Consider the following 25,320-nt stretch of genomic DNA (forward strand, 5'->3'; position numbering starts at 1 on the left):
AAAAAAACTGACCATGGAACTAATGGAAAAAGATGAGCAGAAAAATAACAAGATCAGAACATGCCGAGCTCCTGCCCAAAGCGCCAGAGTGCAATCGCACTGCCCGATCCGGGCTCCTCCAAATCCAACAGCAACAATAAAAAGGCACACGGAAATGTCGGGTGACTGTGTGTGTGTGTGTGTGTGTGTGTGTGTGTGTGTGTGTGTGTGTGTGTGTGCGCGCGTTAGAGGCCGGAGAGAAACTGAGAACACACTGGGGGCGCGTCCTGCTGGGGCCTCAGGTGGGGGCGGTGCAGAAACCAGACTCCATTCCCTGGCTGAGCTGCTGTGTGGGCAGGAGCAAGGACTCAGACCAAACACAAAATGTGCCTGGGCTCGTTTCCACATTCCTGTCTGGGGTCTTGAATCAACAACACAATCCCCACCTCACAGCTGCCGACATTCTAGGGCCCCCCCCATGAGAAGCTGGGGGGGGGGGCTGGGGTTGGCACCTAGCTCAGCACCCTGGCCCTTCTTGCTGGAGCTGCTCACCCGATCCTCTGCTGCTCCAGGATGTCCAGCTGCTCCGCTCTCTCAATGACCTGTAGGATGACCTCCAGCTCTCCGGGGCTCAGGCACTGGCTCCTCCTTTGCTTCTCCGTCTGGTACGTGTGCACAGACCAGCCCGTCTGCAGCCTTGGGAGAGAACAGTTACCGCCGGAGGTGAGACTGCCCACCACAGCAGGATCCCAGGGCACCGCAAAGCCCCTTGAGAATGGTGCGGGCACAGCCTGGACACTCTGGTCCATAGTCTCTAATGAGAGTTCCTGTAAGGTGTGGATGTGTACCCATCCCTGGATGTCGGTGCTAGGGGCCCCTATCTAGAAGGAGAGTCTTGGAGGGCCAGGCCTTATCCTGCCTGGTCTCAGCCCCCTCTTGGCCTTTTACACCGTGTACCCCTTACACTCTGCGCTCAAGCCATACCAGCCTGTAGTCAGGGTCTCTCTGTGTGCTGTGCTCCTTCTACCCCAGGGCCTTTGCATGTGCCATTCCTTTCTTTCTTTCTTTTTTAAAGATTTTATTTATTATTTATACAGTATTCTGCCCCCATGTGTGCCTGCAGGCCAGAAGAGGGCACCAGATCTCATTATATATGGTTGTGAGCCACCATGTGGTTGCTGGGAATCGAACTCAGGACCTTTGGAAGAACAGACAGTGCTTTTAACCTCTGAGCCATCTCTCCAGAGCCTGCGTGTGCTGTTTCTTATGCCTGGAACTTTCCCCCATATTCCCACGGAACATTTGCTTCTCTGGGTCAACAGGCGCATCACACTCAAAGGGACGTCTTGGTCCCAGCCCCAGTTAGTAGGCCACTCCCAGCCCACTGCCGATCACTGTCCTTAAAAGAGCCCACACCTGTGAGTATACATACAACTTGCGCCTCTGCCATCTCTCGCCCCATCTCTGCTTTAATATGAAGGAACAAACGAGTTAAGGGATACCCGGAGGCACTTGGGTGCCCACAAGGAAGAGTGTGGGTCAGAAAGTCCTCCAGGCTTTCTAGGGGGTCCCCTGGACTCAGCTCCCAGCTCTGCAGTGGGGCATCTGTGCCAGTGTCCCTCAGAGACACGCCTGGGAGGAGGCGCTCACAGAGGCTCTTGTGAAAGGCGGCCCTAGCTCTCAGCAGCACACTGAAGGGTCAAGGGACAGCTGGGTTCTTGTATACGGAGTATGAGCTGAGGTCTCCCGGCAACTTGTGCCCTGCCATGGAGGTCACCTCATTGGCCTGGCATCAGGGGAGATGGTGAGAGAGCTTAACCTCATCCCTAGTCACTCTCCCTGCAGGGGTGGGGTGAGGAGGGGCGGAGGCACCCAGATGGAGAGGACCAGTGAGCTGTGGAGCAAAGATGCTCACACGTCACACATGACAGCATCCCTCCTGAGCATTTCAGATTAATTTTTCTACCCCCCTTTGATGTCTCAGCTCTGTCCCCCGCAGGCTCATAATGTCTATTTGTGAATTTCTTAAACTTGGTCCCAGCTGGGAAACGCTGGCTCTTGGTACTGACACAGTCTGACAGCTGCAGGGATGTTCCTGACCTATCAGAGCCAGGGACGGCACCCGCTGGAGAGCTAAAACAGACGAGGAGGCAAGAGGGGCGTCTAAGAGGCCCAACCACAGGTGCACAGTGTGTGTATGTGTGTGTGTGTAGGGGGGGAGGTGGCCCAACTGAACTAAAGGGTCACTAGGCTGAGCATTAATAGGGAAACAGGAGCCACAGAAGGAAAACAACCCTGCTGTGGTCTCTACTGTTTATTCAGGGAATAGGCTTGTATTCTGTGCTGTCCTACTATGTGCCAGGCTCAGTGACAGGAGCAGAGCCAACTCGGAGGCCTTGGTCCCCGTGGACAGTTGTAAAAGAGCAGAGGTGTGGGAGCCAGCTGGACTCAGATGGGGTCCCAACCCAGCCATTCACAAGTGACTCGGGCAGGGAGTTCAGGCCCTACTCTCCTGATCCGAGAAATGGGATAATTCCCCTCCCCCCGCCCCCACACACATTTGACGAGCCACCCCTCTCTAAACCTCTCCCAGGGAACAAACCTTGCAAAAGACCGGCAGGACGGCAGCAGGTGGAGATAGAAGGGCCACGCCCGCAGGCCACAGAGGTACTTACTTGGCTCGCAGAGCAAGCTGCCGATCGTTGGGGCAAACCCACTGATCATTTCCGCTGCTGAAGATGGTGTCAGCCATGGCTGGGAGCACGGCCCAGGGCAGGAGTCACATCTGAGAGGCAAGAGGGAGAGAAAAGCTCATGTCATTGGCGGGATGCTGATGGCAGTCAGGGTCCCTGCTAAGCCCTGATGCAGCAAGGGCCTCGCTCAAAGGCTCGGAATCTTGGGGTGGGTGACCTAGGCACATCACGTGGCTAAGTGACCAGGGTAGACATGACATCAGCCCATGTTGCTTGTGGCAATCAAAAAGGGATAGGAGAAGGCATGCTCTCAGCAACTTTCAGCTCGGCTGGCAAGCCCTGAGGAGCACCAGACCCCTGCCCTTTCCCACACAGCCCCGCTGCCCGCAGCACACGCTTGAGGCCCAGGCCTATGAGGTGCTAGCAAGACACTGAGGCAAGCTCATGACTCTCCACTTTCCTCTACTTCCACTGGACCAAAATGGCAGCTTAAAGCCCTGTGCTGTGCTCCCTAAGAGATTCTCACCAAAGCCACAGTGTCCTCCAGAGGCCAAGGCATAGGGTGGCAGCCAGCACCTCCACCAGGCACAGTTTTAAAAGTCATTGTCCACAAGGGCTGTCCCTGAAAATCCTGCAGGAGGGGACCTTCTCTAGGACCAGATAATTCAATATAAAAGTAGTGTGGCTTAGGCGACTTTCTGTGCGTTACTGAGCAGAAGGCCAACTCAGGCTGCCTATTATAAAGAAGCTGCATGTGCTTTGTAAAGGGAGCGAGTGTGTGTGTGCATGTGTGAGCACGTGTGTTGGGGAGGAAGAGAGATGAACTTGGGTCAGTGTGCCCAAGGATGACCTTTGGTTTCATCCAGTCCTGTCCAGTGGATTGCAAATTCAGGACCGCTTTATATTATAGTGGGGGAGGGAGCTAGAGAAATGGGTCAGCAGTTAAGAGCACTGGCTGTTCTTCCAGAGGACCCAAGTTCAATTTTTAGCACCACAAGGCAGTTTACAGACTCCTGTCGTTCCAGTCCCAGGGGGCCTGGTGCCCTCTTCTGGTCTCCATCAGTACTGCATGCACGTGCACAGATATACCCGGGCAAAACACACATACATGTAAAAATAATTTTTAAGAACATCAACATGTTCCTCAACATGTTAACCACAGACTTGCCACATGTCCCAGAAACTCAATTGTCCTAGGTACAAACCACAAGAGGGCTGAGAACATGTGTCCTTGCAGACATGTGTACAAATGTTCCCAGCCATGCTATTCCCAACAGCCCCTAACGGAGACCTGCTCTGAGGACAGCGACATCTCATGGTTTCCTTTAGGGTTTCTTCATGGGCTGAGGAAGGTTTTCTGGAATTAGGTAGGGGTGATAGTTTCAGTATGTGGATTCCAACTCATTAGATATTATTTCTTTTTAAATATATTTTGGGGCTGGTTTGGCGAGTAAAGTGCTTGCTCTGCAAGCCTGACGACATGAGTTCAATTCCCAGAGCCCACATGAAGGTGGACGAAGAGAAAACAGTCCAGAGTCATCCATTGACTAACATATGTGCCCCGGTACACACCAGCTTACACATACAACGAAAACTACAGTGTTGAACATTCCAAAATATATGAGCTATATCTACTGGTATTTTACTGAGAAATCTAAGACGTTCCATTACAGATATTAAGCCTATTAGGTATTCACATAATTTATATATTTGTTAATGAGAAAAACATGTGTTTTCAAAACAAGGACAATTCATGTGAGGACCAGGACTGTTTTTTGTTGTTGTTTTTTTTAATCTTTTTAGAATTAACTTTGACTTGGGGACCAACTGAAGACAGATGGGTGTTCTTGTCGGACTTTCCTTTCGCCCTTCGGAGATGTTGTTCTGGTGAAGAACATAGAAGGCATCCAGGCTCTCACGGATATGCAGGATGCGTGGAAGGCGGAGGAGTATTCTAATAGCTTTCCCAGATAATGGTGTGTGTTTTTCTGCACCAAAACTCAGCAGATGGCACTTTCTTAAGAACTAGTTCCAGCACAGCTTCTGAAGGCACATCTGAGTGCTTTCCATTTTCTACGCTTGTGAAAGAGGCCAAGAGTCTGATGTTGAAGAAAACAGTTTTGATCTTAGGGATCTCGGCAAAGTGCTGGGGACCCTCAAGGATCCCTGAACCAGGCTTAGAAAATTGCTCTTCCAGACCAAAGTGGCCCATGCCCATGATGGCCGCCAGGGGGCAGTGTGTGGGCTGGAGCTAAATGGCCGGCCAGTACATAGCCGACTCTCATCCCACAGGTCCATCCTGGAGCCCAAGCTTCGCAGCTGGACTTGATAGTCCACCTTGGTCCACACTTCAGGAAAGAATCCCCAACCTGCCAGGTGCAGAGGCTCCCTTGGCAAGCCCCGCGCCTCTAGGCAAGCTCCCAAATGGTGCTAATATAGTCCAGAAAAACAGGCCAAGTGCAAAAATGACTAGTTCAAGGATGAAGAGACGGCTCAGAGCATAAAGGTGCCTGTCACCAAGCCTGATGGCCCGAGTTTGATCCCTGGGGCCCACATGGTGGAAGGTCAGAACCAACGCCTTCAGACTGACCTCTGACCTCGACATGCATGCCATGGCATGTGCTACTCCCCAAAATAAATCAAATACAAAAATAAGAATGTCATGTCCATTAGAAAACTTAAATCTGCGCCCCATGCCAGGCCTCTAGTGCACTGTGGGGTGGTTGTTTTTCAGTTTCTGTTAGCTTGTGAACAGCGTGGTCACGCTGCTACGGGAGTGTAAAATGTGTTACTCTGCTCGAAGTAAATATTTAAAACACACGGCTCATATGCTGTTTTTCCTAACACTCTGGGCGTGTCAAGAAACGGAAGGACTATGACAGGTGTAGACAGGTTCTACACAGGCTGCCCAGCTCTGCCCCAACCTGCAGGGGGCGCTGTGCCCAGACCAATGTGTCCAGGGCAGCACACTGTGAACCTGACAGTTCCTCTATGGCTGAACACAGAAGAAAGAAGGTGTATCCTCATACTCTGCTGGCCACTCTTCAGAAGCAGAGGAGTAATTGGGGTGACCCTGGAAGGCAGGAGGAAGCCGGGGAACCTGGGGGGCGCTCTGTACTGGGAACAGCTTCTGCAGAAGCTTCTAAACTGAAGGCCGTGGCAGGATGAGCCGGGAGGAGAAGCAGGGGACAGTGGAAGGACCCTGTGACGGCAGAGAATGAAAGGGGGTCAGGAGAAGGTGGGGATGCCCACCCCCCACCCCCAGAGCATCTCTAGGGAACGAAGTCTCACTTCCTAGCCACACCATTAGGCCACAAGCCAGGGGCCCAGCGCACTTCCATACAGTCTGAGGCCACGCCTGGGCTAACCTGCTGTATCTTCCTAACGTAATCAAAATTCTTTCCATTAGAAGATGGCTGGAGAGATGGCTCAGCGGCTAAGAGCACCGTCTGCTCATCCAGAGGTCCTGAGTTCAATTCCCAGCAACCACATGGTGGCTCACAACCATCTAGAATGAGATTTGGTGCCCTCTTCTGGTGTACACGCAGGCAGAACTCTGTAACTCTGTATATGTAATAAATAAACAAATCTAAAAAAAAAAAATGAGAAGATGGTTTAAGAGGCCATGAACGGACCACACAGCTACTTGTGCTGGCATGCCAGCACTCACATGGCACAGCTTCCCCTGCCTCCTGTCACTTTCTACCTAAGCACAGAGGGTGGACTTTATCGCAGTTGGAGAGAGAGGCCCATGGTGGAGGGGAGGGGGTGGCTAAAGACAAAGCAGAGATTGAGGGAATCCAACCAATGCCTGGCCCAACCTGAGACCCAAGCACAGCTGTCCTCTGAGAGGCTCCACCCAGCAATGGATGCAAACAGATGCCGAGACTCACAGACAAACAACGGGCAGAGCGCAGGGAGCCTTGTGGAAGAGTTGAGGGGAAGGACAGAGGGACTCTGAGGGGACAAGGATCCCTCAAGAGACAAGCAGAGACAAACAGCCTAGGCCCATGGAGGCGCCAGCCATGCATGGACTGGACCTAGGGCCCCTACACATATGCACCCAATGGACAACTGGGTCCTCATGTGGGTCCCCCAGTAAGGGGAGCGAGTGCTGTCTCTGACATGGACTCTGTTGCCTGCTTTTCGATCACTCCCCTTGGCGGGGCTGCCCTGCCAAGCCACCAAGGGAGAGGATGCGCTCAGTCCTGATATGACTGGATATGCTGGGGTGGGTTGGTGGAGGAAACTCCTCTTTTCTGAGGGGAAGGGGAAAGGGGGGGGGGGGAAGAGTAAGAGAGGGCGGGGCCAGAAGGAGAGGGGGAGGGGCTACAATTAGAATGTAGAGTAAATGAACAAATAAACAAATTAATTAAAATAAAACCCCGATGGGTATTCATGCAAATTTACTAAATGTCCAGGACAAGTCAATCACCTTGCTGGGGCTCTGTTTCCCCACTTGTACCCGAGGGATGCGGGGCCTGCATGATTCTCTGCATGCCCTGTACTGGGATTCTCACTGCTGAGATGCACGGAGGGCGTAGGCCAGGGCTGCTGCCAGGCCCTGGGAGGGAGGCTAGGGGTGTCTCCAATCTGAACCCCCGACTCCAGCCCAGTCTACAGGATGAGGAGATGGTAGTCACTGCAAGACAGACAAACCTCTAGTCAGATGCTCTGGGGAGCCAAGAGAGATGGGAGATGTCACTTCCAGGGCTTGGGGTCATGGCACTGACGGGGCAGGGACATGAGGATGGCAAATCCTCAGCCAAGCATGTCCACGGAGGTGGCTCAGAATGAAAGTCAGAGACTAGAACACCCTAGGCAGCGGCTGGCACCTCCGAATGCACAGCTGTCCGTCTTTCACACGGAGCAGCCTCGGGACAGACAGGAGGACAGGAAGGGCAACTCTTGAGGAGGCCCATTTTAGGGGCCTGCCACAGCTCCTAGAGCCGGCTTGGGTTTGCCAAACCTCTTTGGGCTGAGCTGGCCGCCGGCTCCCTCACTTGGCAGCCGATTAGAGTCTCACTATGCCACCCCCCAACCCCCCCTCTACCTAAGTACTCCTCTGCCAAACTGTCTACACACCACCCAACATGCCTGCCCTGGTCCTCACTGAGGGAGGACTGTGACTCACACATTTGTTCAAGACCAGCCCGAACTACATTAGAAAGACCCCGTCTCCAAAACAAACGAGCAAACAAACAGACAAGGGCTAGAAGTATAGTTCAAGGTAATGAGCCTGCCCAGGGTGCTCAAAGCACACACACACACACACGCAGTTGGGACCTCACAGCTTCCATCAACAGCACTGTGTGTGTGTGTGTGTGTGTTAAATATGTGCCTTACCTATTTGTTAGTAATTCATGAGGGAAACAAAACAAAAATTCACTGAAAAGAAGGATGCACAAAGATGAGCTCGCCTATGCAGGGGGAAGGGTAGAACTAGCCTAGAGGGAACCAGAGGAGAGTGGACAGAGAGATGGTTGTGCGGGGCTCTGGTCACTTCCTCAGTTAACCAGGGAGAGATAGCACACAGGGTCTCTAAGGTCATCTGAGCTGTGGCCGGCAAGAGGCGAGAGGTGCATTGAGTGTGTATAATGTGTGCCGGCCGTAGCTGCGCGTGTTCAATGAAGCCAAGTCAAGACTGTGGCTGGGGGCGGGGGGGGGGGGCAGACCCCTCAACCCTGGAGATTGGCTCAGGGGTCCTTGCCTGGCCTTGCAGTGACATTTCTATCTCCCTCCCCCTCCACTGTGGCTCCGGTGACCCTGTGTCCTCTCCTTTCTATCTCCTGTGGCTCAGCACAGAACCTGCTGCAGGGGATTGCCTGCTAAGCTGAGCTGTGGAGAGACGGTGCCTCCCAAATAAGAGACATTTAACCAAAGACCAGATGTGCAAAGACCAGACAGGACAGCTGTAGCCAGGCTCCGTGCCTGGTTGGCTCATAGGCGGCTAGTTCCTCAGGATTCCCCACGCGTCATCTGCCATGTGGCAGCGAATGGCTCTGCCTGACAGTTCAGTTGATTTCCCTGGAGGGCCTGAGGCACCCACGGGCCCTTTGCGGGGGAAGCAGCTCGCCTCCCAGTGTCTCTCATCGCGTGCTGGATGAAACAAGCTGAGGACGGGCTGCACCCAGGAGGCACACTCAGGGGCCCTTCAGGCCATGGGGTGCCGAGGGCAGGCGGGGACAAGAGTGGCTTATGTCAACTTCTTGAGGAAATTCCTTGGGGACGGGAGGTTCATAAGCACCTGCCAACTCTGAGCACGACCCATAAAAACAAACACCTTGTTGCTGCGAAACCAGGTTCTCTCCAAAGTCAAGGGCTGGCCATCTCGGGTGGTCACTGCCCGAGTCCCCATGGGACTTGTCTCCATTGAGAACCTTCATGCCCTGGACTCTGTGGGCTATGGCATGCTAAAGAAAACCAGAAGCCAGAGAGTTGGCTCAGTGGGTACGGGTGTTTGCCTCCAGGCCCGACGACCTGAGCTTGGTACCCAGCACTCACACAACAGAGAGGACCAGCTCCTAGAACTTGTCCTCCAACCGTCCCGTGTGTGTGTCACAATACGCTCCCTCCTTCCATACACCACAGACTCACCCATCACTCCTCCCCCAGGACGATGCTCAGGGTCTTAACAGAGTGTGGCCCTCCGGAGTTTTCCTAGGGATTTACACACAGATCTTAAGCAAAATTGGGCTCTTACTGCCTACAGTGTTGTTCATTCAGGTGACGACCATCCCGTGCCTCCCAAAATTTCTTAAAGTTATGACTTTATGGTTCTAAGTATTCTAGGTTGAGGACACATTGGTGACTTCTAATTTTTCTTTATATATGCTACACAGAGATGGATATCCTTCAAGGTCCACTCAGTGGCCATCTCTGATGACTTTCTTAGGACAAGTTCTCGAGAAGGCGGGAGAGATGGCTCAGCGGTTAAGAGCACTGACTGCTCTTCCAGAGGTCCTGAGTTCAATTCCCAGCAACCACATGGTGGCTCACACCCATCTATAATGAGATCTGATGCCCTCTTCTGGCCTGCAGGTGTATATGCAGGCAGGGCACTGTATACCTAATAATAAAATAAAATAAGTCTTAAAAAAAAAAAGTTCTCAAGAGAGACGTGGAGTGTGCATTTTTGTGAAACATGTTTTGAGCCCGCTTTGTCACAGTAGCGTTCACAGCCACTCAAAGCTGTGAGCCGTGGGCCTCTTGCCTGCTTTCTCCAAACTGTCTCAAATTGCTCATCAGGAAAAACCTGTTGGAGGCAGCTGGGTCCTGTCAGCCTAATGGCAATGTTGTGTTTTTGGAAAGGACTAGCCATAGATCTTCAATTAATTATGCTCAAGAGTATATAATTCTAGTCGCGTACCACCCCACCCCACCCCCAAAGTCTCCTTTTTGCAAAATCTTTGCATCTACTTTAAAGGCTTCTGTCTCCTTAGCTCAGAGTTGGGAGGACCAGTGCTGGCGTTAGCATCTTGGTGGTTGAATGGGCCATGGCAGGCACTGTAACAGGGAGCCAGCAGAATGAATGACAGCTAGGGCTGTGGCTCAATGGTAAAGTGCATCTTTTTTTGTTTTTTGTTTTTTGTTTTTACCCCAAGCACCATAAGAATAAACAGGCAAACCAAGAGAGAAAGGCTCATGCAAAGTGGGGGGCAGGGGGCAGTGACCCCCTTCTACAAAGTCCTTCCCACCATGAGTCCTTGGGGTTCCTATGACCCCAGAAACACTGCTGTCTGACCCCCAAGCTCCTAACTCACCACAGCTCCGCCAGGGTGGAAACCACCCACCTACAGCTGTCCCTGTACACCACCATACCTGGAGGGCAAAACAAGGGCCCTGGCCCTCAGGGAAGGGAGGGGAGTCTGGGCACTTGAGTGCTTGCTGAGGCCTTGGGCACTGTGTGAAAGCCCCACCCAGGCACCAGTGTTCCAGGAATCCTTAGCAACAGGCCCTGACATCTGCTCTGTTACTATGATACGGGAAACAGGATGATAGCTGCGAGATAAGGTGAGCCAGACATCAACATGGGGATGTCTGCTCAGCCTGTCAGGCTGCTCTCAGAAGAAGAAAGATTCGGACAAGCAGCCTCCAAGGCCCATCTGGAACTCAAAAGCACCGCTCACTCAGGAGCACCTTGGAATGACAGGAAGCATTCGAGATGAGATGTTCACTCTGCCCTGTCATTTGTGCCTCCTGCCAGATCTGACTGCTTGGGCAAGCTCGCTCTCCCTCCTAGCTCTGGCTGCCTGCCTCCAACCGCCTCCAGCACTGTAGCATTGCTTCCTAATCAGACTTTGGGCCTCCTGGGGCTCACACTGAAATCCTCTGTGTTGGAGAGAGAGAGAGAGAGAGAGAGAGAGAGAGAGAGAGAGAGGGAGGGAGGGAGGGAGGGAGGGAGGGAGAGAGAGAGAGAGAGAGAGAGAGAGAGAGAGAGAGAGAGAGCGCACTTCTTTAGCAGCACAGGTCAGAATGTGCTCAGAAATGTCCACGGCTCCACACACTCCCACAGGGCCAAAAACCCAAGCTGCACTCAAAAGTGTCCATGATCTAGGCCAGAAAACTCCTGCTTGTTGCCACGCTCCTTTAGAAAAATCAGGGTTTAAGCCAGGTGGTGGTGGTGGCAGCACATGACTTTAATCCCAACACTCAGGAGGCAGAAACAGGTGGATCTCTGTGAGTTTAAGGTCAGCCTGGTTTACAAAGTGAGTTCCAGGACACAGAAACCTTGCCTCCAAAAAAACAAAAAAACAAAGCAGCCCCACCCCATCAGGTTTTAGGCACTAGAACCCAGACAGATACCAAGTGCTCAGCCCTGTGCCCTGCATCCTTCACCTAGGACATTTTTGTTGTTGTTGTTGTTTTAGAAATGTATTTATTATTATGTATATAGTGTTCTGCCTACATCTGCAGGCCAGAGGAGGGAATCAGATCACATTAAAGATGGTTATGAGCCACCTTGTGGTTGCTGGGAATTGAACTCAGGACCTCTGGAAGAGCAGTCAGTGCTCTTAACCACTGAGCCATCTCTCCAGCCCCCTTTTGTTGTTATTTTAAGACAGGATCTCACTATGTAGCCCTGGCTGGTTTGGAACTCACTCTGTAGACCAGGAGGCTGGCTTCAAACTCAGATCTACCTGCCTCTGCCTCCCAAGTGCTGGGATTAAGGGTGATGCTACCATATGCTGACTTAAAAAAAAAAACATATTCGTTGATTTATAGTGTATGTGTGCACATGTGGTATGTGGTCACATGCATGCCACATCATGCCTGTGGAGGTCAGAGGAGCACCAGTGGTAGCCAACTCTCAGCTTCCACCCTGTGTCGGAACTGAGGTCATCAGGCTTGGCCACAAGCACCTTGAGCAGCCCCCTTCCCCACCCCCACTTTGTGTGGGCAGTGTGCACGTGGAGTAGGCATGTTTATACGTAGTGTGCGTGACATGTATGGAACTGTACATGCATGTGGAATCCCGAGGTTGGTGGTGTCAGGAATCCTCCGTTGCCTGGGACAGAATACCTTATTCAGTGAAGCAGGGCGCTCAAACCCACAGCTCCAACATAGCTGGTCTCACTGGCCAACTTGTCCTGGGGGTCACCTGTCTCCATCTTTGGAGGCTAGAATCACAGGGGCGGGGGAGCTCCATACCCATTAGTATTTACATGGATTCTGGGTATCGGAAATCAAGTCCACACACTGGTACAGCGAGTACTTAAGCACTGAGCCATCTCCCTAGACCCATGTTTAAATGGACTCTGGTGCCTGAGATTTGATCTCACTCAGCCTTTCGGGGCCACAGAGGAAGAGGATGCAGACTATCCTTATGAGACCTGATAGGCTGGGGTCAGATAACAGGGGAGGGTCCCCCTTCAGAGGTCAGGGGAGGGGGAGAGGGGGGAAGAGGGAGGGAGGATGAGAATAGGAGGGAGGGAGGGGGTAACAATCGGGATGCAATGTGAATAAATTATAAAAAATAAAAACCACTTAAAGTGGAGCTGGAGAGATGGCTCAGTGGTTAAGAGCACTGCCTGCTCTTCCAAAGGACCAGGGTTCAATTCCCAGCACCCACATGGCAGCTCACAATTGTCTGTAACTCCAAGATCTGACACCCTCACACCAACACACATAAATTAAAATTAAATAAAATATTAAAAAAGAAAAAAACGCTTAAAGTTATTATTTCTGTGTCTGTCTGTCTGTCTGTCTGTCTATGGGTGGGTGTTGAAGGCGGCCTGGCTTGTGCAGTATTCCACCTTACCCACTGACCCATTCACGAGCCCTCACCTGGGACGCTTTCTTCCTACTGTCTCCCTACAGATACCCAGCCCCACCTCCTATGGGGAGTCTGTGGCTTCCCTCTACCCAACATTTGGACTGACCCCCCCCTGGTATCTGTATCCTCTGGGTTCTTTGTCTCTGCTGTCCCTATGAAGACAAGTCTGGAGATGGGATGTCCTCCGTGCCTAGGGATGTCCTCAGTGTCTAGGGATGTCCTCAGTGTCTAGGGATGTCCTCCGTGTCTAGGGATGTCCTCAGTGTCTAGGGATGTCCTCAGTGTCTAGGGATGTCCTCCGTGTCTAGGGATGTCCTCCGTGTCTAGGGATGTCCTCCGTGTCTAGGGATGTCCTCAGTGTCCCTGGCCTAGCACAGCATCTGGACAAGATGAGTGTTCGGCACACATTCAAAGACCCAGTACACTGCAGCCCACAAAGCACGGCTCGAGCAGCCACCTCACCTCCTGTCATGCCAATCATGGGGGAGCCCCCCCCCCCCGTGTGCCTACACCCATTCATGAGCGGGTCTCTCTTGTCCTGCCTCTGGCCACGTGGCAAGATGGCTCGCACCAACTAGAAACCCAGACAGGACCCAGACGCTTGAGGAATGATCAATAACAACTCCAGGCACAAGGTCACAGTTAATGTCAAAAATGACAGATGACGTGGAAAAGGGCAACACAGCAAGGCTGGCCGCAGAAGAGGAGCCGACCAGGAGGCAGAGAAAGGGTGACGCAGCCCGGAACACTCAAGGTTCAAGTGGCAGGACGCCATTTGGAATTATCAGTGAAGCTTTTCTTCAATCTAATGAAGAAAAGTTGGAGTTGTTTGTCGTTGCTTTATTTTGCCTTCCTTTGCTACCACCCCCCCCACCGTCCCCAGTCCTCGTGGCTCAGACTAAAACACAAGCTAGCCTCAAACACAAGGCAATCCTCCTCGCTCAGTCTCCTAGGCACTGGGATTACAGGCATCAGCGACAACTCCTAACTTTTAAAGAAAGGTGTCCACGGGCTGGTAGATTGGCCCCGTGGGTAAAGGGACCTGCTGCCAAGCCTGATGATGACCAGATTTTGATGCCCAACCCCACACTGAGGAAAGAGAGACGTGGTTCCTTCAAGTTACCCTATGGCCTCCACCTAAGTGCTTTTGAATGTACACCCCATTATGCGCACACACAATAAATATGACTTGTAAGAAATGTGATGGCCAGGTGTGATAGTACACACCTTTAATGCCAGCACCTGGGAGGCAGAGGCGGGTAGATGTCCATGAATTCATGGACAGCCTGGTCTACATAGTGAGTTCCAGGTCAGCCAGTGCTACACAGCGAGACAACTGTCTCAAAAATACTTTTTTGGGCTTTAAATATTTGAATATATTTAAGCACATATAAGAGAGGAGGAGGGGCTGGAGAGATGGCTCAGTGGTTAAGAGCACCGCCTGCTCTTCCAGAGGTCCCAAGTTCAATTCCCAGCAACCACATGGAAGCTCACAACCATCTGTAATGTGATCTGATGCCCTCTTCTGGCCCGAAGGTGTACATGCAGGCAGAGCACTGTATATATAATAATAAATAAATATTTAAAAAAAAAAAAAGAGGAGGAGGAGGAGACAGGGCAGGTAAATTGCTAGGGCAGAGTCATCCTAGACTGGCCTTTTCACTTGTGCCCTTTGGAGAGTGATAAGCGCTGGGCTCCTGCTGCACCCATGCCTACCTAGTCACAAAGCAAAGGGCCCATCACTGGCCTCTCACCCAAGCAAGACTGAGCAGCCCGTGGCCCCACTGCACCATCCACCCGGCAGACTCACCGGGTACCAACTATGCATCAGCCCCCGGTAGCAGCTCGGTTGCTGGGGGCCTGGCAGGGGCGGCTCTTCTCATCCTCTGGCAGGCCTCCCACACTGTACGAGACACCTTAATATTACGGCATCATCTTTTATTTAATCCCTGGATTCTTTAAGGAACTTGGATGCCCAGGCCAGTGACCCCAAGCCCCTGCCTGCCTCTTTGTCTAACTTGAAACAAATGCTTCCCTTCTCCCCAGGATGAAAAACCTCCACCTGAAATGAGATGCCAAACACTTTCCTTCCTCCCTGTCCTCTGCCACAAGCTCTGCCCGCATGTCCCCAGAGGTGCAGCTTTGCTTTTGTGGCTTCTAAAAAGCCTGACACAGGGCAGGTAGGAACACTTCAATCCTGGCAGGTAGGGGTAACCTCGCTCCTTGGGCAAGAATCACCTGGGAAGGCACAGGAGGGGAGCTGTGCAGGCCAGTGCAGGCCAGTGCAGGCCAGCGCAGGCCAGCTTCCAGGAGCACTTGTTCCTGCTGGCACTAGGCCAGAGCTGTGACCTAGGGGCGCTGCCACAGAGTTGCTAGGGCAGGTCTAAAAGTAGGGTATGAGTTGGGCTGAGTGTGGTCTGCGGCGGCCTCAGGAGCAGAAGGTGCCCCTCACCTGTTAGCCACTGGCGCCCACCGGCAGCCCCCAGAGTTACCTGTGTTCTGCAACTGTCCAAGTTCTATCTGCACTGCAATGGGCTCTTGTCTGCCTGTCTGTCTGTCTGCCCGTCTGCCTGCCCGTCTGTCTGTCTGTCTTCACACAGCGCTCCTCTTTCTCCTCCCTCCCTCTGCTGCTCCCTTTTCCTCCCTCCTCCAAAGCTGAGGCTAGAACCCAGTGCCTGCCCTGGGCTATCATAACCCGGTCCCAGTCTGACTTTTCTCCTTTTTCTTTTCTTTTGTACTGGAGACTGAACCCATGGCCCTTTAAGCTATATTCTCAGCCCATGTTCTCTTTGTTATGGGTTTTGTTTGGGTTTTTGTTTGTTTGTTTGTTTTCTTTTCTTTTCTTTTTTTTTAGGTAGGAGCTTGTTATCACATAGCCCAGGCGGGCCCCAGAACTTACTGCGTAGCCCAGAAGAGCCTAGAACTTGCATTCCTCCTCCCCCCATCTCCTGAGTACTGGGATTACAAGTAAGCTGGAATCAGATAGCATCTCATTCCAGAAAGGTCTCTATCTAGTAATTATAACTGGAACAGCCCTGTTTCCGAGTAAAAGCCACATTCAGAGGCACCGAAAGGCAGGAAGGACATCAGTATATCCTTTTAAGGGACACACAGTTCGACCAACACCGCAGTGGGGCAGCAGATCCCAATCTTGTCTTGGAGGTGGGGAGGCTAAGCACCATGGCTCCACTTGGCCATGTGCACTACTAAGGCGTTCATGGTGTCCCTTGATGTCCTGGAGCACTAAGGACCAAGAAAGGCCTCCGACTTCTGGGACAACGCGTTCACAGTCAACACACACATTAAGGGTGTGCGGCTATAACCCCAGCACTCAGGAGAGGAAGGCAGCGAGAGGACGTGTTTGAAGCCAGCCTGGCTACACAGTAGCACTGTCTCTAAAGGAAAAAAAGAAAAGAGAGAAGGGAACAGATGAGGAAGGGGGGGGGGGGTCGGGAGGCGGGGGAAGCATGGAACAACCCATTTGGTCACTGCGTTCCCTGGGCATTACAGAAGGGATCTGTGAGCTTGAATTAGGAAAAAAAAATAGATTTTTCATTAACCTACAACTGAATGCCCTCGTAGCTTTCATTACAAACATAGATGGTGCATCGCTGTCACACGTGTTGTGTCTTAACCAGAAGATCAGGCCTTTCCCCAACACAGTACAGAGCTACAGAATGTCGCAAAACACACGCACGCCTCACTACTTTAAATTACAGCAGTCGGGGAATAGGGGAGGCTGCCGTAAAGTGCCTGATGTATAAGCATGAGGCCCCCAACTTCACAACTCCAGCACCCACATAAAAAACAGGGTGTGGTGCTGGGCAGCACACAAATCTGTAGCCCCTGTGCTGGGAGAGACGGGCAGATCCCCAGAGCACACTGGCTAGCCAGCTATACCCTGCCTTAAAAAAGGGGACAGAAACAAGGAAGATACTGGACAATGAATTCTGGGCTCTGTAGGCACAGGCACACACTCACGCACACGCACATACACATACACATAACATACATGTACACACACACACACACACACACACACACACACACACATTACAGCAGTGGTTTGACCTCACTGGAAAGCCATTTCCTTCATGCACCAGCAAAGCAGCTAACGGGTCACTACAACGCGGCTTCAAACCCATCCTGGTCACTGTAAGCTAACATAGCTGCTTGCTCTCTATTATCAGCCAGTCTACATTTAAGCCACCATTTTAGTCATGTGCAGTGGCATATTTCTAAATGCCAGAATTCTATTTTTTTCTCATAATAAAAGAACAAATACACCTGTTTTTATATAACACACACACACACACACACACACACACACACGGCCTACATGATGGGCCAGTCAGTGAGTTAGGCTACTTGCTGGCCAAGCCTGGTGACCTGGGTTCACTCTCTGGGAGTCACATGATACAGGGAAAGGACAGAGTTCTGCACGCTGCCCTCTAACCTACTCACACACTGTGCCATAGCCGTGCCCATACACTCGCACTGAGCAAATAAATGGAATTTTAAAAGCCCCGAGAAAACAAGGTAAAAACGTTACTTAACCAGACTGTCAAGAAGTAGCAAACATAAATATGGAAATGGGATTAGAATTTGGCTCAACAGCTATGGAAACAACATCATGCTGTCGGGGAAAGCCAGGCTCTGCCCAGACAACGCTAGGTCCTCCCAGGGGCTGCCAAAACCTGGTTAGAGTCATGCACTCAAGTGTGTATGTGTGCATGTGTATCTGTGTATGTCTCTCCGTGCATCTGTATGTCTGTGTTCATGTGTCCATGTGTCTGTCCATGTCTGTGTATCTGTATGTCTCTGTGTGTTCTCTCTCCCCCTACCCCTTCTCTTTGTCTTCCCCCTGTGCCCCCATCTCCTCTCTCTCCCCCTCCCTTTCTGTCTCTCTTCTCTGCCTCTCTGTCTCCTCCTGCCCCCCATTTTCCCCTCTGTCTTCCCCCCCTCCTCTGTCCCCCACCATTCTGACTTTCCCTCTCTCTGTGTGTGTATTTGTCTGCCCGTCTCTGTCATTTTCTGTCTGTCTGTCTCTCCCCGCACCCCCCCCCCTTTCTCTCAAGCTTTACCGTGTAATCTATGCGAGCCCGGAACTCTCTTCATAACCCAGGTTGGCCTGGAACTCTCTGCTACCCTCCAGCCTGAGCTTCCTGAGGGCTGGGATTGCAGATATGAGCCACCGCATCCAGGACCCTCCATCCAAAAAACAACCTGCGTCCATGTATGTGGCTTGTGGGGCCTGGGTAGTTTCTGCAAAGGAAATCTGACTTCAGTTCCCACCTGGGTACTGCTTTACTGAAGTACCTGGACAGAACCCACCAGGAGACAGAACGCCCTGAAGGAAAGCCCCAACTCCTTACCTGCCAGGTAGAGAGCGTCCCTGAGCAGCCTGCCCCACCTCCACCTGCTCTGAGCAGCCCAGACTAGAAAGCAGCTCTTAAGCTGCCTTCCTCAGCCCCACCAGTTACTTCTCCATCCCTCTTCCGCCCAAGCGCCTGGCCCTGGCTGTTTGCGTAAAGCCGGGCCGCCAAGGCAACCCTCAGCTGACCTAGCCTGCTATCTGCGGGCCAGCTGTCCCCTCTTGTTCCTGGAAACACAAACAGACGTTTCTCTGTTCCAACTCCAAGGTTAAGTGCCATGCTGCTGAGGAGCCAGCTGTCCACTTCTCTGCCGGCTACCAAGGACCCCAGATAAGCAAAGATGCCCACCGTGAGCATCCCCTAGGCTCCGTGCAGCAGTGGGGGCCACCCCAAAATAGGACTTGGTGCAGAGATGAGCAGAGGGAGGGTCCAGACAAAACCAGTGGCACTAGCCAAGAGTCTCCGAGGTTTTTAAGAAGCTCCCACATGAAAACCACATGTAGTGTTCAACCCAACCCTGAGCTATCAGAGGGAGGATGCAGCAGCCAGCCACAGGTGCCACCTGCCCACTGGGCATCTACCTGGCACTCACGACATGTCCATGGGGATGACAAGAGCAGAGACAAAGGCACAGGCCCAGAGAGCCACAACCACCGCCTGGTGCCCCATAGCTGCCACAAGTGGCCTAATTTGATTTGAGCTGCCCCCCCTCCACCCCCTCACACACACACACCACTCCCCTCCCCCGCCTCCTGCTGGAAAACCTTGGCTGTTGGCAGGTGGTGCCTAACAGAGGCAATAAACCGGAGGGGGGAGGGGGAGGAGAGTTGTCAAGCACCTTCCAAACACTCTCAGAACCTGAGTGGGCAGGAAGTAGTCAAAGGCCAGAGCAGACTGAAGGTTGTTACTGAGGAGGTCACCTGTCTCAACTTGCAAGTGGCTGGGGTGAGAGGTGCCACACCTGCCAGGCAGGCAGCAGGGACCTTTGCTAGCTAGCGGCAATGCAGCCATTGTCCTTCTTGGGCCCAGAAATAAGCCTCCGAGACTACTGCTTCGCCCGACCTCCCACAGCCTATTACCCCCTGCAGCCTGCCCCCCCACCCCCCCACTGCTCAGTTTAGGATCAAGCCCAGTGTCCTCACCTCGGAGTTCACGGTCATCCCCTGGGCCCCACCTCCCCTGCCATGTGTATCTCTAGATAGGCCGGCTGGCATGATGCCCTGCACCCCAGTCTGTGCCCCCCCTCACTACTCCTCACTCACAGCCTCACTGGTGGCACCAAACCATAAGCAACGACAAAAAGATGACTGAACTTTATCAGAATGAAAAAAAAAAACCAGTGCAGCAATATCAAGAAGGTGACAAGAGTGCGCGCAGAACGGGAGGAGGTATTTGCAAACTGGAGATGTGAGCCCAGCCCCCTGGTTCCTCTGACCACTGCACAGGGGACTCCACAGTGTGGCCTGGGTGCTCGGCTCCAAGCAGCAGCCAGTTCCGAGGCCTTCCCTTAGGAACGTCCCAGAGAGGGACGTCCCTATATCGTTTCTAGGTGTATTGGAAGAAGAGTCAGCTAAAGGGACAGGCCACACGACCTTCCTAAAAGGGACAAGGGCTTTGCTGGGAGCTGCAGAGACAATGGCTCAGTGGTTAAGAATGTGGCGTGCTCTTCTAGAAGACCTGAGTTCAGTCCGCGGCACCCGTGTGACTCGCTGCCTGTAAGTCCAGTCCCAGGGCATCAGATGCCTCTGGCCTCTACTTGGACCTGCACTTATGTGCACGCCGAGTCCCCACGTATACATATGTACATATGCATGGATTAAAAAAAAACGGAAATAAATCCCCAGGTGGGCATGGTGATGCAGGAATAAGTCAAGTACTCAGGAGGTGACAGGTGACAGGGCTGCAAATTCTAGGCTAACCTAGGCTACACGGTGAGAGCCTATCTCAAAACAAAAAATAAAACAAAACAGGACAGAACAAACAAACAAACAAACTAGGCCTGTCTCTCAAGGTGCTGGGAGCCAGAACGTCTAGGGCTGCTCTAAAGAGGACTCTGGCCACCTGGTCACCTTCCGCCTCTCTTGAACCTCTCACCACTCCCAGCAGAAGCTCCTCGGCCCTGAGCAGTCAGCCTCAGGTATGCTGAGCAGGAGCTCAGTGTCACGTGGGCAGTCAGGTTGGGAAGAATACGAGCATCAGTCCCAAGACATGGCGAGTGGGAGAAGTGATCCAGTAGATGTGAGCAGACAGGCCCTGGGGGATCATGGCAATGAAGGGAGAGAGGGCAGGAGCAGAGCCCCACGTGTGTTTGGGAGCATGGTTGGGCCCATCTGCACCCGTTCGCCCCAGACCGAGGCTGAGGCTCCAAGACACAACTTGGAACCCAGAACATCACAGGGGACGCCAAAGGTATGCCTGCTATTGGTTAGAAGACCTGCCATTCAGGAGCGCTCTCTACCAAGCTCAGTGACAAGAGCTTTAAACAAGTGTGTCCTCTGAGACAGGCTCCTAGGATTCCCTCTTGACAGCCGAGCAAGCTGAGCTCAGAGAGGCCAATGCTCACCAAAGGTACACGGTGGTAAATGGCAAGAGGTGAACTCAAGGTCAAGCTCTTCACCACGGAGGCATCTGAACCCAATACTGCCTCCTGTGGGGCCTGTCTGCACATGCACCCACGTGCGCACACGCGGTAAATAAATGTAGATTCTCAAAACAAAAACCTATGTGTTTTACACACAGAGTAAACAGCTTGCAACCAAAAACTACACATCTTTTGGACACACTTTTCTCAACCCACTCACCACACCCATGTACACAATCTTTTTACTCTATACTGTTAGATAAGTTAGAAGCTGTTTAAATATTAAATGTAGAACATTAAAAAAAAAAAAGTAAGAACACACAGGCTACCTGAAAGTGGGCATAAGATCCGAGCAGGGGCTAGCTTCCTTGAGGCATCAGCACCCTAGTAACACAAAGTGAAAAAAGTTGAAAAGATCTGTACACCAAAGAAAATTTGTGACTAGGAGCACTGAGATGGCACAGAGGGCGGGGAGCTTGTAGGGCAAGCCTGGCAAACTGAGTTCAAGCCCCAGAACTCACAGAAAGGAAGAGAGAACTGACTTCACGAAGTTGTCCTTTTATCTCCACATGTGCACCGTGGCACACATGCCCTGGCTCTGGCATACATCCTCACACAAGCACATATATACAATAATAATAATAATAACAACAACAACAACACAACAACAACAACAACAGACGGTGAAGGGTGGTGACATGGCTCAGTAAGTAAGGGTTTCGGCTGGCAAGCCTGACCACCTGAGTTGGATCCTTGGATCCCTAGTGGCAAAAGGAGGTCCTCTGATCTCCACATACAACCACCCAGGTGCTCCTGCTCTCCTTATTCTCCAAGAATATATAAACATAATTTTACTTTTACGTGCTTTTTGTTTTTCTGAGACAAGGGTTCTCTGTGTAGTCCTGGTTGTTCTGGAACTCACTATGTAGACTAGGCTGCCTCCTGAGTGCTAGGAGCAAAGGCATGCGCTACCATGCCCAGCCATAATTTAACTTTTTTAAGTATAAAAAGCTGTACAGCCGGGCGTGGTGGTGCATGCCTTTAATCCCAGCACTCAGGAGGCAGAGGTAGGTAGATCAATGTGAGTTCGAGGCCAACCTGGTCTACAAAGTGAGTCCAGGACAGCCAAGGCTACACAGAGAAACCCTGTCTCTAAAAACCAAAAGCCAAAACCAAAACCAAAACAAACAAACAAACAAAAAAGCTGTACAAACAGCAAATGAGCACATGGAAAGATTTTCAATATCATAATGTCTTCTTAGAGAATTACTAAGCACAATAACGATAATACTACACATCTATTTAAACACCCCAAATCCCAAAACTGATGTCAAATGCCAGTGCGGAGGTTGAGCAACCAGAACTGTCGCCCACTGTAAAGGGGTCCTTGCTGTGTAGCACGGCAGCTCCAGGGACAGACCTGACTGGGGTGGTGAGGGAACGAGGGCAGGGAGACAGACACCCGTGGACAGAAAGCTGCGATCAGCTGGCCTGGGCCCTCTGATGGGAAAAATTCCCGCACCCTGCAAGCCCAGCATGTTTATAGAGAGTTGAACAGGGAGGTGGGCTTATTGCATACAGATGCATCAAGGAGGCAGCACTATTACAAACAGGTAAGCAAGGAGGCAGAGTTCACAGCACACAGCTGGACCAAGGAGGCAGAGTTCACAGCACACAGCTGGACCAAGGAGGCAGAGTTCAGGGTACACAGCTGGGCCAAGGAGGCAGAGTTCACAGCACACAGCTGGACCAAGGAGGCAGAGTTCAGGGTACACAGCTGGACCAAGGAGGTAGTGTTCACAGCACACAACTGGACCAAGGAGGCAGAGTTCAGGGTACACAGCTGGACCAAGGAGGCAGAGTTCACAGCACACAGCTGGACCAAGGAGGCAGAGTTCACAGCACACAGCTGGACCAAGGAGGCAGAGTTCACAGCACACAGCTGGACCAAGGAGGCAGAGTTCACAGCACACAGCTGGACCAAGGAGGCAGAGTACACAGCACACAGCTGGACCAAGGAGGCAGAGTTCACAGCACACAGCTGGACCAAGGAGGCAGAGTACACAGCACACAGCTGGACCAAGGAGGCAGAGTTCACAGCACACAGCTGGACCAAGGAGGCAGAGTTCACAGCACACAGCTGGACCAAGGAGGCAGAGTTCACAGCACACAGCTGGACCAAGGAGGCAGAGTTCACAGCACACAGCTGGACCAAGGAGGCAGAGTTCAGGGTACACAGCTGGACCAAGGAGGTAGTGTTCACGGCACACAGCTGGACCAAGGAGGCAGAGTTCGTGGCACACAGCTGGACCAAGGAGGCGGGTTAGCCAATCTCTACAGAAGTCTCTACTGAGCAGCTCCAGGTGGTAAAGATGAGGTTGAGGGAGAACGTTATGGTAGAATTTTCTGCCAAGGCTGTCAACACTCCCACTCAGTGCCCTGGGGAAGGCTGTGCCACCCAGGGAGGGCCTTGCGGCTCTCGGAGACCCTTGGCATGGCTGTGCGCATGTTAAGGATATACATCCTCTCGGGACGTCACTCACTCAGGGCTTCCTCCGCTCCCCACAGGTACAACCAGCTTGGAAAGTTGTCTCTTACAGAACTAAACACACAGTAATCACCCTGTCTGCAGGGCAACTGTTCCCAGGCCTGAAGTGGATGGCTGAACCCACAGACAGAATCAAACTCTGGACATGGTGTTTTTATTCCTATACAGACCAACCTATGATAAAATTTAGAAATCAGGCTCACTAAGAGACTAACAACAAGCCAGGTGTGGTAGCATTCAACGATAACCCCAGCACCCGAGAGGCTGAGGCAGGAGGAGCTTTGGGAGTTCAAGGCCAGTCTGGACCACATAGTGACACCATGCCCCACAAGGAGGGGAGGGAAGGTGACAGCAATTACTAGTAACACAGAACAACTCTGGGCTGAGGAAGTGGCTGAGATAAAGTGTGGAAGACGGGAGTCCCAGTTCCGAGAACCCCATGCTGACAGCTAACGGGGCGTGGTAACCCACCTGCTCTCCCAGTTCTCAGATGGCAGAGGTGATTGTCCCTGGGGCAAGCTGGAACTTCTAAGCCCTCAGTAAATCAAGAAACGGCCTCAGTAAATCAAATAGAGACGGTTTGAGGAAGACACCTGAAGCCAACTCCCGGCCTCTGCATGCACATTACTCATACATACATACTTTAAAAAAAAAAAATACGGACTGAAAAGATAGCTCGGTGGTTAGGAAGGTTTGTGTGCTGCTCTTCCAGGGGACCCCAAGGGACCCAACTCCAGCTCCCAGCATGCACAGCAGGCAGCTCACAACTGCCTGGCCCTCCCACTCCAGATGATGTCATACCCCCTTCTAGACTTAATAGGAGCCTGCACAAATAAACATTTGCAACACACACACACACACACACCAAATAAATCTTAAAATGTTTTAAAATAAAATTGTAACAATATACTGAAATGAAGGGTAAACAAATTCTCATCCCCCCCCCCCAACCTCTGTGAGACTGCACAGGAGACCACCAGAGATCACAGTCTTACTGTGTGTACTTCATGGTGTTTATGCAAATAAATGACAGTCACATCCACGCCAATATATATATATATATGTGTGTGTGTGTGTGTGTGTGTGTGTGTGTGTGTATTTATGTATAAACTTTACTCATAATCTGAAGACAGCCTTCCATAGGCAAACAAACAAGACATAGCACAGCTCTCCAGTGAGCCAGAAGAGGAAGGCGGAGCCGGCCACACTGCTGCGGCTGGCTGGGGCAATGCCTGCCATTGCCATCTCCCATGCAGGGACCAGGAAATCAGATCTCTCCATCCTACCCGGCCCCTCTGGAGGTGAGGCACCGAGGGACAACTTGGAACGTTACACCCTGTACTCATTTCATCTTATTTCACTAAATAACCGCTGTTCAACTATGCATAAAGCAGGAGGAAGTGAACTCCTACGGCACACTCCTCCTTCCCAAATGGGGAACATTCAACGCAAGTAACGAATTAGCTTTCTGTAGCAATCAACTTCTTTTTTTTTTTTCATTGTAAGGGATATTTTTTTAAATAACTTTTCAAAATACAATTAAGTGCCCCAGTGATAGGGCCCCTCTTTGGTGTATGTAGGGCCCTGGATTCAACCTCAGAGCACACAGGCACACACACACACACACACACACACACACACACACACACACACACACAAGCAGGGGCTGAGGGTGGTAGAATGTCCGCCCTGGTCTGATCTGTCCCGAGCCTCACAAACCTGGCCTGTTAACGCATTCAGGTAACCGGAGGAGGTGAGGGGAGGGGGAGGCAGGAAGATCAGAAGTTCAAGGCCATCTTCAGTTGCATAGTAAGTTTGAGGCCAGCCTGGGGGGAGCAGGAGGAGGAGAGGAAGTGGGATGGTGGGGT

At 51.9% G+C, this 25,320-nt stretch overlaps 1 protein-coding gene across 9 annotated transcripts in view; it reads right to left on the bottom strand.

Moving 5' to 3' along the window:
* RPH3AL (rabphilin 3A like (without C2 domains)) overlaps positions 1 to 25,320 on the bottom strand; it is a 150,687-nt gene that overhangs the window by 84,809 nt on the left and 40,558 nt on the right. For 6 of the 9 annotated variants that reach the window (XM_084802848.1, XM_084802852.1, XM_084802853.1 and 3 more), the window contains exons 2-3: positions 2,655 to 2,764; positions 532 to 675 (exon numbers count right to left, since the gene is read on the bottom strand). In XM_084802848.1, the coding sequence (XP_084658974.1) occupies positions 532 to 675; positions 2,655 to 2,731 (221 nt within the window). In that variant the 5' untranslated portion in view covers positions 2,732 to 2,764. Of the gene's footprint in view, positions 1 to 531; positions 676 to 2,654; positions 2,765 to 18,323; positions 18,483 to 18,915; positions 19,020 to 21,233; positions 21,258 to 25,320 lie in introns of those variants that run through there. The other 3 variants (XM_084802849.1, XM_084802847.1, XM_084802846.1) reach the window with 3 other exon arrangements.

Source organism: Acomys minous, assembly GCF_964271855.1.
Source record: "Acomys minous genome assembly, chromosome: 12".
Lineage (NCBI taxonomy): Eukaryota > Metazoa > Chordata > Mammalia > Rodentia > Muridae > Acomys > Acomys minous.